The 12,115-nt window shown below is 37.0% G+C and overlaps 1 protein-coding gene across 1 annotated transcript in view; it reads left to right on the forward strand.

Annotated features, from left to right (window-relative positions):
* Positions 1–12,115, forward strand: part of LOC149178128 (uncharacterized) — a 104,178-nt gene that overhangs the window by 31,462 nt on the left and 60,601 nt on the right. The window contains 8 exon segments of the mRNA XM_089420276.1: positions 387–740; positions 992–1,223; positions 1,345–1,419; positions 1,563–1,906; positions 2,053–2,133; positions 2,136–2,241; positions 2,560–2,818; positions 2,927–3,266. Of these exon segments, the coding sequence (XP_089276402.1) occupies positions 387–740; positions 992–1,223; positions 1,345–1,419; positions 1,563–1,906; positions 2,053–2,133; positions 2,136–2,241; positions 2,560–2,818; positions 2,927–3,266 (1,791 nt within the window).

Consider the following 12,115-nt stretch of genomic DNA (forward strand, 5'->3'; position numbering starts at 1 on the left):
TTACAAATACAACAATTATTACATGAATTCATGACACATATACAATTATGAAGACCGACACTAGTTACATTTAAACACCTGGTTAACCTGATGTTAACATAGTACTGTAAACTGCCTGCTGGCTGCAAAGAAATATCTGGTAAACTCAGAAATTCTGAATGTGATCTGTTCTGTATTGCTTAAATTAAAGATATGTTTTAGACTTCACTAACAATGGAAATGCGTGAGAGGGTCGCGCTTCTGTAAAAGAGCAGATCTCTAACAATCATACTTGGGTGCACCTCCACATATTTAAATGCACATTCTTTTGTGAATGTATTTTCATAAGATTGAGTCATACTGATGTTTTTTGGTGGAGCTTCAACATCTTTGTATGCATGTTGCAGGAGATGATGCAATTGTTGAGGTGGTAATGCGGACTGTTCAACGACTATGCAAGGAACTTAAACGTGAAGAATTGGGATTGCTTTGGGATTGTTTGCTTGAAGAAATGTCTTGCTTGCTTCCTGACATGAATTTGGAAGGTATAGCTGATGCAACAACTGAGCCTATCATGCATCACTCGATGACAATTAAAGCCCCATTAGATACATGTATGGAAAATGAGAATGATATGCCTACTAAACTTGCAGTAACAGTTATTGGAGAAAGCCAAAGGAGAGAAGACTTTGTGCAGCTTGGCCGTCTCTTGTCATTACTTAATGTTGTACTTGAATTTCAAAATGGAAACAAAGTTATTGGTAAGATTACAATGCTGCCTACCCTTTTGCTGTGACACTCATAATATTTTTCAAACGTACTTTATTTGCTTGCTCTTTTGCAAAATATGATGTGTATCAGTTGGGTCCACTTCTAATCCTTACTATTGATTTTGCAAATTCTTCTTCTATTGACTAGAAAATGGAGTCAATTATTTTTTGTACTGCCTTCAAGGGATTGTTTCTACTTCTGATACATAATATTTGAAATTGAAAACTTGAACATGATCAAGACTATAAGCCATTGTTTATACTTGCGGAGCAACTAGTCAAGTTGTTGATGAGCCCCTTGTGGACAAGGATTCTTTGGGAGGATTCAATACCATTGCTTATGTCTGAAACACATCGGCTCTTACTTGGTCTTGCGCATAATCATGCACGGGTTGGTAGTGCAAGTATTGGTCCACTGGCTATATCCAATGTTGCTTCACAGTGGGCTTTATTGTTTCAGAGAAAAAATGATAGGTATGCATAATTATCTTGTAAGGATAGTATTTGTCTTATAATTTTGTTCTAGACCGGCTTCTGCATATTCATATCTCAATTGCATTGTTCTGAATTTCAAATCATGGTATTATATTTGCAGCTTATTTACCCTCATCAGAGGCTTAATTGATCAGGACGTGTGTGTAATATATCCTTTCAGTCCTTATATTGTAAGGTACTTTATTTTATTCCAGTTCTAGTAGATCTTCTTCTGAAAGTCCTTGGCAGCAAATTTTCTACTAGTGACCATATCTTATTTTGAAGTTTCTTGAGGATAAGGTTATTGAAAGAATATTTTGTCAATCTGCTTTTTTCCAGTGCCTTGGACAATTTCATTGAAGAGTCTCCTGGGGATGTCCTTTCTTTATTGATAAGCTATTTTGAGAAGCTAGAAAGAAATCCCTTGTTCCTTCATAACCTGGGAGGAGACACATCAAATATTTGTTCATTTGTTTTGCAAATAATTGAGAATGCAACAATAAAAATAAAGAGTGGAAAGTTTCATGAACGAAATCTATCCCCGGTAAATAACTTAGCATCACAACCAGCTTTGGTCTGGGAAGCAATGAAGTGTTATCCATACATTTTTTCTTCCGAAGAAAAATCATCAATTGTGTGGGATTATTTACTGGCTATAAGTGAGGCTTTGATAACAGAAACGGGTAATACTACACTTTTCTGTCTTATTTTGTAATTTTCCTGATTATTCTGTCTTTTTGTTCTTGGAGTTGTGTTGTCTTTGGAAGATTTATTTGTAAATGAATATTCTAACTGGGGGGTAGTGTGCATGGCTCTTTTTGGCTTGTAGATGAAATTAAAGATCATTCCAGGAAAATGTGGGAATGCATGATTGGAGCTGCATTGACATCTCACTCTAAGCTACTAAAGGCGTGCATTTGTCACAGCATCTCAATGACTACCTAAGCTTTGCAAGACATTTTAAGCTATCATCTCATGTGTTATGTGCAGTATCTGACTTTTTGGACACGATATTTGGGTGAGCATAATGTTATCATTTATCTTTATTTAGATAGCTTCTCTGTCAATTTCTCATCTAGTGATTCCTTTCCTGGTTGAATCTGAGGAATCAAGGTTTTAAAGTTTTCTTATAACTACTGTAACATTTATTAACTTATTTTTGAATTCAGCAAGTCAACAGAAGTCCTTGAGCTTAATGTTGTCATTCATCTTTATTCAAATAGCTTCTCTGTCAATTTCCCATTTAGTGATTCCTTTCCTGGTTGAATCTGAGGAATCAAGGTTTTGAATTTTTCTTAAACTACTATAACATTTATTGACTTATTTTTGAATTCAGGGAGTCAACAGAAGTACTCAATAACGGTGATAAAGAATACCATACAGAACTTAAGATCGATAAAGCCCTGGATGCTCTGATATTATTTTCCCCTAACTTGGGAATGTCAGACAAAAAGCTAAGGCTTTCAACCTTGAGAATTCTGAGCCACTATGAACCTTTTCCAATCCCTGAAGCCAAGAGTATGGAACGACCAGAAAAGAAAAGGAAAGTTGAAGGGGGGATATCCTGTGATGATCTTTCCAATTCTTACAGCAAGGTATGTGTTGTTATCTTGTTTCAATTATTTATTTATTTATGATTTTAGGGTAACAGGTAACGCTGAAGAGAGTAAGTTTCAGACTTATCATTTTCTTTGGAACCACAGGTTATACAGCAGCTGTTTTCAATTGAAGCATCCTCATTGTCCCTGGGTACTAGCAGACAAATAACTGTCATTATCTCTAAGATCCAGATGGACCTCTGTTCAGGAAAGATCCCAGACTCATACAAGACACTCTTATTGCATGGCCTGATTGGTATTCTTCATAATCGGTTTGGACTTTTGTGGGATTCAGCAATGGAATGTCTTGCAGCTTTGTTAGAGGGGCACGGAGACCTTGTCTGGTCTGCTTTTATGGAGCAGCTTGAGACAAATCAATCACTGCTCCTTGCATTACCAGGCCATGGTGTTAACCTTGAATCTGATGGTTTTGTGATATCAAAAGGTAATGTCTTTCTTTGATAATGGAGATTGGGTTTTATAAGTTACCCACAATTATTTTTGTATCTTGTTTGAAATTACTTGATTGATTAATTAAAAATTTGTACAATTAAGTAGTGATTGAAATTTTAATTTATCTGAAGGAAATTACATCAAAGCATATATAACATAAATATCATTTTTTAGTGATGATGGCCAACACTTTACAGCAATGTTCCACCAAGACTCCGGGACGGGGAGACCCGGGTGCAGGGAGACGCACAATGGGGACGTGTGGGAGTACCCTCAAATTTTAGGGAAATTTAGGGGGGAGGGGAGACGTTGGGGCAATGTGGAAAAAGACGAAGTAGGGATTAAATTGGCAAGGGTCCAAAGTTGAAAAAGTCGTTAAAGTCGGGAGTTTTTGAAAAAGTCGGCAAAATTTAGAAACTACAAAAATGTTCTTTTTTTAAAAAATCCCGACATTTTCAATAAAATCCCGATTTAAAAAAAATAAATTAAAAAATCGTTAAAGAAACTACCTCATTCATGATTTTTTGGAAAAAGTCCCGATTTAATCCCGACTTTTTCAACTGGGAAAAAATCAGCAAAAAATCAGCCAATTTAATCGGCTAGCCAAAAAAAACGCATTTTGGGGATTTAATTCCAATTTTTTCCTGAATTTTTCCACACTGCGTCGGGGTATATATATATATATATATATATATTTCAAATTCATATACAATAATGAAAGCATAAATACAATGATACATACATAATTGAATTAAGTAAAGAAATACATTGATCCATATTCATCATCCTTACTAATATATACATGATTCATCCATAGACCACGAGATTCAATAATGGAATACTCTGATCCATATTCATCATTCATTATTCACCATTCTAGAATCTACATTGATTTAAAAATTAAATTTATCATTCATCATTCTAGATTCTAAATTGATTTAAAATTAAAATTCATCATTCATCATTGTAGATTCTAAATTGATTTAAAATTAAAATTCATCATTCATCATTCTAGAATCTAAGTAATACTAAGCAAAATAAACTATAATAGATACTGAGATCTAGTAAATTGATATAACTAAAACTCAAAAACAGTGGACTGATGAGTTTAAAAGTCACTCTAAAGTACACAGAGGGCTTGGTGCTCTTGATTAAATACTAGTTCCATACCTTTGTACGTGACAAAATGCAATGGAAACATTGCAATCCATCGAATCATGAATTCCTGAAAAACTGTTAAGTCTATTGGATTTTGAGTGAGATCTAAAATTCTACTTTCTGCATATGAAATCCAATGAGGCCGGAACCACTCTCAAACATCCTTTATCTTTCATTTTCATCCTTTTACTTTAACAATTTAACATTACCGTGAATTGCATAGCATTAGTAGGGCAATATGATCAAATACTAGGTTTCCCCTGTCATAAATCATTGTTATAAGCAAATTTAAGGGGGGGACGCATAGCCCATTTTGAGGGGGGACTCCTAGGCGTTCCGCTTTTGGAGAGTTGCGTCCCCCACATTAGGGAAACGTCCCCCCCTGCGTCTGCCCACGTCTCCCCAAAAGGTGCACATGGGGAAACATTTCCCTAGGTGCCCCCGCCGTGCCGGGTGCGTGGGGTGCGAGGGGTGCACGCACCCGACCCTGGGGGATGTGTCCCCATGGCACATTGCTTTACAGTTCACAACTTGCCACACAGTTGCCCTCTGTGAAGTTCTTGCATTCGAAGCTGGAATTTACACTGTCCTGTTATCAGAAAAGTAAACTAAAAATAAGAGAGGGAACTGTACAGTTGGAAAAGAGAATCTTCAAATATTTGTTTATTTAAAATAGAATAGCTCCTCTTACATTTGCACATGTGAAGAGGGAAAGAGGTTATACAACATCTTTCTTTTAACATATTTACTAAACTAAAGTACTTCAGTGTGCCATGGGGATGCGCCCCCCACATTTTTCATGCTCATGGCAGAGGGGGAATGCCCGGGGGAACATTTCGCCTTGTCCCTTGTTTGGGAAAATGTGGGGAAATGCAGGGAAAAACATTTCCTTAGTGTGCGGGATGTGTTTCCCCAACAGGGCAAGTTTTGGGCATCCACACAGAAAAGGGATGATTCTGGGCGCCCCCCAAGAAATGGCTGCTTCTGCGTGTTCCCCTCAGAAAATAGTTGCTTTTGGGCATCCACCCCAAATTATTGCCTATAAAGGAGTAAAAATGAAATAATAATAAAAAAAAAAGAATATATAAAATCACCATATCTCACTCTCTCTCCTTGATGCTCAAGTTATTTTCAATGCTTATTGTTCATTGTTAATTTTCAGTTTTAAATTTTGAGTCTTGAATCTGGATACTGATGACCATAAACCGAATGTTTGACTTGTTACTCTTTACTGTTTTTGAGTTGAGTAATTTTAATTTACTATTTCAGACTTCAGCATTTACTATTTTCTTTGTACTAATTAGATTCTAGAATGATGAAGTCAAATCAATATATGGACATTTTTTTAATTTCTGTTTCATTTATGGTTTATGAATCAATGTATTTCAGTACTAAATCCTAATCTGAATTATGTTATATCATTTATGATTTTAGTACTTTTTTATTGTTACTGTTTAATTGTGTCGAGATACGCGCTCCAGCCCAGTATGGAAGAGATGTTGTGATGTTCTGTCTTTTCCTACTACGTAGGCAAAAATAGTAAAAGTAAAAATAAAAGTAATCATACAATAAAATAAAAATGACATATTGACCCCATGGTCTTCATGTGGAATATAGCTTATTTAACAGGGGGGGGACTATTTAAAAGGGAAAATTCAAAAGACCAGCCAAGATCCAACTTAACTTTGGATCTACCGTTCGCCGAGAGGGATCAAATCTTGAGGTACAAACATCTTTTAGAGTGAAAAGAGTTTTGTTGCCTCTTGGTGCTTGGTAGATTCAAAGGTAAGATGGATCTAGGCTGGTATATACATTGCACAATGTTGAACTTGCATGAAATGAATTGATGGACATGACCCCTATGCAAGGCACTTGATGTCCACTCATCTCTTTTGAATTTCCCTAAAATTTGGGGGTACTGCCTCACTTACCCCATATGCATCTCTGCACTCTTGAGCTGCATATCATACTAGACGTCAAAATGTCCCAAACACCCTTGCCCCAACCAACTTGGTAGGACAAGGAGAATCTGATTTCTTTTGCTGAATCTGATTTCTTCATTCCTATGAAGTGTGCATACTTTGTGAGTCTATCTACTACTACAAGAATTTTATCTTTCCCTTCTGGAATTTGAGCCCAGATAAATTCTTCCCTTGTACCATAGAATATCGTTTTTCCATTCAAATTTTGAATTTCGAGGAAGGTTATTAATTATAGCACTTGTTTCAGGTTCTTTATCATATTCACTTTGAATCTCATTAAGCCAATCGGGAACAACAACTGAAACTCCAAGTAATGATGCTTCTTCGTCTTTCCTCGACAAAGCATCAACAACTACATTATCTTACCCTTTTTTATGTAATATATCGATGTCGAAGGCATTGTTTATTTTGATCCATTTTTGTTGTTTTGTTGATAGCATTTTTTGCTGGAGGAGATGATGAAGATTATTATGATCTGAATAATCAACACCTCTAGCCACGACAACCAGAAAAACGAGACTCAACAGTCTCTGCGCTGGCCTAGTAATCACTGCTTTGCCCTCTGCAGCAACAATGTCACCCAATTAGGCTAACGCAAGCTTTGCGTGAGCCTCCCTGGGTGACTTCGTCACCCATCCTCTTCTCTCTTGGCCAGAAATTGCGCTGTCTTTCGGGACAACTATCTTCAACACATATTTCCTCTGTCGGTTCGCCGATGGCTTCGGTCCTCCTTGATCTGCAATTCCTCTGATACCATGTGAAAATTTCTGAATCTAACAAGTCATAAATCCTACTGCAGTAAATTGATTTGCATTACCTACTTGCGTTCTTCATTTTAACAAGTTATTTTTAGAAATATTCGGAAAATATTAAATGAAAATACACTGCAACCTACACCAACATACAGATCAAGTACTGAAAAATAAATGAGACAATCACTCAAAGGACACAGTTATTTTTAACTAAACATCCCGGGAAAACCCAGTGTGAGAAAACCGGTGCAACAACTCTGGGGGTTTTCTATTATTAAGTAGTAGTTCTGAATACAAATGCGGGTTGTCCTCCCGACAAACTAGGGACAGATAAATACAATGGCAGAAAACCTTAGTGAGTTTTAGCTCACTTCACCTGATAGATTTCGGCTCGTCCGACAGCAAAACTGGCTGGCCTCCGCTACATCTGCGTTGCTCCTTCACGGTAACTGCGTGGGCTTGAGTGGAGCTCTCTGAGGCTCTGCGTCAGCTCTTATGCCCATTGCGTCAGCTTTCCCTGTAGTTTCGGTAGTTATGGCTCTCTACGTGGAACACAACTTTCTGTCACTGTGCTGGCACTTCTGGCTCTGCGTCAAGGCTACTGCGCTGCCTCCACAAGCTTCTCTCCGCCTCTCTGTCAGTATTCCTGAACTATCCCTGCCCCTCAGCTGTAAGATCTACCCAATCAATTTCCCTCTTGAGAACTTCGCAACTTAAAAAATTGATTTCCTCAATCTCTCTGTGTTTTCTCCAAGTGATCCCTTGCCTTCCTTTATACTTTTCCTGTTGAGAAATCAACGGTTGAGATTTAATCTCTAATCAACGACTAAGATTAAATTAGACTTGATCCTCGTTTCCTAGAAGCCTCTCACCCATATTTTCATTAATACCCATTAATATTTTAATTTTCCTAAGTTTAGACTTAAGAACCCCATTAAAAATATTAATTATTTTAATAAAATACAATCTGGGTGGAATTTCACCAAACGATTTTTGGGTTTTGGAGATCTCATGTGTTCTAGCCCCTCCACAAAATTTCGGAGCTAGAGAACTTCTAATGCTACACAGAAATCAACATGTGTTTCATCCTTTCCCCACATGTAGGATGCTTATTCCCTATGATCGACGGTTGACATGTCAGTGCGATGTGATTCATCCTTTCCCCATGAATAGTATCCTTCTTATGGTTGGCATGCATGTAGGAAGTGGTGTATCCTTTACTTACTCTTGGTGATTTGTATGCGCTTAGGATGTGGTTCATCCTTACCCTATGTATGGTTATGAGATGTCTTAGTAGGATGTGGTTCATCCTTTCCCTACGTGTGATTATGAATTGTGTTTGTAGGATGTGGTTTCTCCTTTCCCTACTAGTGCTTGTGAGCAAGATTTGATATATTCTTTCCCTTTTGATGTTCTTGCGTCATCCTACCCATGTAGTAGTGGACGCATGGGAAGTGCCTCTTATCTGACCAATGAGTTGGAAAAGTGGTTTGGGAACATAGTACTAACGATGGACACATCGTGCATTGCCATACTCCCTACGTCTAAGATGAATAATGTTTATCAAACTTGATCACTTGGGATCAAGTTTGTCTGTGGTTTTACATCTAGTTGTGTGTATTGACTTTAGTCATTGGAGAGTGGCAAAAGTCTTGTGACTCACTCTCGATAAATTCTTCTTCATTATCTTTATCAGTGTTCAACAGAGTTGGGACGAGATGCAGAGATTGACAAGATTTCATGTTAATGAATGGATTGTCAGGTGGAATTCTCCCTAGTTGAGAGGGAGTGTTAAAATTGGAAACCAGTTCCAAATTCCACTGTAGATAGGTCTTTTGAAGAAGATAATTATGGCATTGAATTCCCCTTTTTGAGAGGGCCAAAATTGACCTAAAGATCGTCAAATTTGGATAAGGAGAAGTGGGTTTTTGAATTTATGTTTTCTCACATGTAAATTATCAAGGTCGGCTTCACCTCTAAGTCAGCTCATCAAGCCCAAATGGTTACATCTATTGACACGCATCAAATTGTATATATAGAGGTGCCTTCTCCCTCATTTTACACACATCCACATGCTTGAATATGTGTTTGAGGACTTGAAGGAGGTCGAAGGATTGTTTGGTTGTGTGTTCTCTTCTGTCATAGGGTCGAGTCTTATGAGAGACAACTGCAATACTTAAAGGGTAATTTGGGCATCGTTGAAGTCTGATGTGTCTCCTTTAGGAGGCCGAATAGGAGCAATAGGCAACCGCTATGATTGAGTGCTGCTGTAGGCGTATATCAAGTGTTATATTGAGGCCGAGCTTCATACCTGTTATCACCTGTCGCCCACACCTACTTACAAGTTAGCGAGAAAAGCCTTCAACCCCACAAGGTTTGGTCGGTGGCAAGGAACTCAGAGAAGGGGTTGTAAAATTAATCCCGACTCTCTCTGTTTGAACTATCTCATAGGTTAGCTAAGGGGCGCGGGCCCTAATGAAAAGTTAAGTTAAAAGATGTGAGTTTCTAGGAGAGTGTAATAGTGAAAATGGATTACTTTTACGGATTTATGAGCAAATAGTGAGCAAATTGAAATAACAATGCCAATCATTAACATGAAAGAAACCACAAAATCAGTGCCTTATAAGGAATTTGCTCAACAATTTGCTCAAAGTAAAATGCAATGCTCTCGAAAGAGAAAGCAAAGTAACCCTCAAATGTAAACAAGAATTGTTAGCACAAGATATGTAAGATACAAAATGCTTTTGAGATAATCAACTCTATGAATCAAAGCATGTGAAACATATCTTGCCAAAACCCAAAAATTAGTAACTAGCTTGGAAATGTAAAAGAAAGGAAGTGCTAAACCAAGGCATCAATATGCAATTAGACTTGAAGCATGAAAAGAAAGTACTTGTTTGAAAGGATTACAATACTTGCTTTTGGAATATCTTTGCATATGAAAACTCAAACCCTCAAGAGACAAGTAAAGTAAATGTAATGGAAAATGCACTTGGTTAATTTTATCAATTATCTCTACAACAAGATTACAATTTAACTTTTCAATTCTTAGACCTCTTTTGTGCTTTTGTTGGATGGCTTATTCATCATGACATCTTTGCAGAGTTGAAGCAGTCCTCTGCACCTTAATATCTCCAAGGCCTTCATAGGTGTCAAGGGTCCTTTTATATTTTTCTTCCTTTGTCAGAGTTGTGCCTTCTTTCGTGAGATGTCTTTAATGGACCTTGTCAGATAGTGATTCTTTATGACCATCATGTTCTTCACATGCTTGATCTCTTTCTTCATTTGCTTCTTCTTGAATTGTTTAGATAACAAACTTGTACTTCCTCATGAGAGCACTTTCTTCATCACCTGCTTCTTGGACTTGTCAACATTTCTTCTTCACTTGCTTCTTAGTTAGAAATCTTATACTCCTTAAGAAATTATTTTTTCTTCACTTGCTTCTTGGACTTGTCAACAATATTATACTCCTTATGTGAACGTATCTTTTTGTTGACCTTTATTAGATGTAGTACATGCTCTTGACTATATCTTCGGTGAAAGAGATCCTTTTGTACTTGATCATGTTTTTAGAACTATACCCATGACTCAATAACATATATGATGACATGAGTTAAACTTTGATGCATACATACCTCATCTTGATTTTTCCTTGATCATCTCGGCTTCATTTGATGGTCCTTTTTGATTGGTGTAGCCTTTCTTGCTTCATCTTTTCTTGCCTGCATATCATCCTTCCTTGTATTCCGTGAATGGAATTCCCATTGACACATCTGCTCTTATTTATGAATCTTCTTTTGAAGATTCTTGTGATAGGATCTTGAAGATCCTCATCCTGCAAATGTTTCTTCCTTTTGATGATGGAGGACTTCCATGATTTTTTAATCATGATCAATTAGTCTTTTATCATGGATGATGTCCTATAATAGGTATGCTCCTTCTATATGATTATTTTGAGCTATGTTTACACCATGCTCCTACATTCTAGAAGATTTTTTAACCATGCATTTTGTTTTATTTCTACATGTTCCTATACTACTCAAAACTTTGAAAGAAGATTTTAAGTAAAAAAGTAGATTTAGTCATAGTAGAGATCTGGATGATCTTCCTTCTTCTGCTTGTTGTCTTCTTCTTTCATCTCTTGAGTTATATGAGCTTCTTCCCTTTTTCTTTTGTTGTTGTTGTCCCTCTTAAGTTTAGGACAATTCCTTTTGTAGTGTCCATATTCTTGGCATCCAAAGCATTGGACTTTGGACATATCTCTATTGTTTGTTCTTCGTGGACAAATTTGCCAAATTTTCCCTTTCTCATGGCCATGGTTGCAAATGCTTGCTCCTTTGATCCCACATCATCTTTTGCTTTGAGAATAGTTTCCTCTATCTTACATAGAGACCATGATTCACTTAGTGAGGTAGCTTCCTTCTTGGCATATATGCTTGATGTGAAATTGCCTCAATCCTTAGGTAGAGAATTGAGTACTACGATTGTCATTTCTTTGTCAGACATGATTTCTCCCGGCTCTTGAAGTTGATCCCTCATCTCAGAGATCTTCATGAAGTATGGAGCTGTTCCATCCTTTGATATCTTCATCTTGTACAAATCATTTCGTAGAGATATCACTTCTCCCGTTGTGCTTACCGAGAATAGCTCTATTAGCTTGTCGTATATTTCTTTTGATGTTTCAAATTTGGAGACATAAGGAATGAGTCTTTGATGGATTCTATTAGAATCATTTCAGCTCTTGTATCATTCTTATTGTACTTGGCTAAGGCTTGAGTTTGTTACTTAGCAGGCATAATGATATTCCTTTTGATGTGATCTAGAAGTTCATTCTCTTTGAGAAGTAAATCAATCCTCTTCTTCCATGCAAGGAAGTTAGTGGTCCCAACCAATTTGTTTCTTTATTTGCAAAAGGACATTGAGGTATATTTAGAAGGGGACATATACTT

The sequence above is a fragment of the Pinus tabuliformis genome, chromosome 4_1 (assembly GCF_031772625.1).
Source record: "Pinus tabuliformis cultivar Carrire ecotype Pingquan chromosome 4_1, CPIR1, whole genome shotgun sequence".
In the NCBI taxonomy this organism is placed as follows: Eukaryota; Viridiplantae; Streptophyta; class Pinopsida; order Pinales; family Pinaceae; genus Pinus; species Pinus tabuliformis.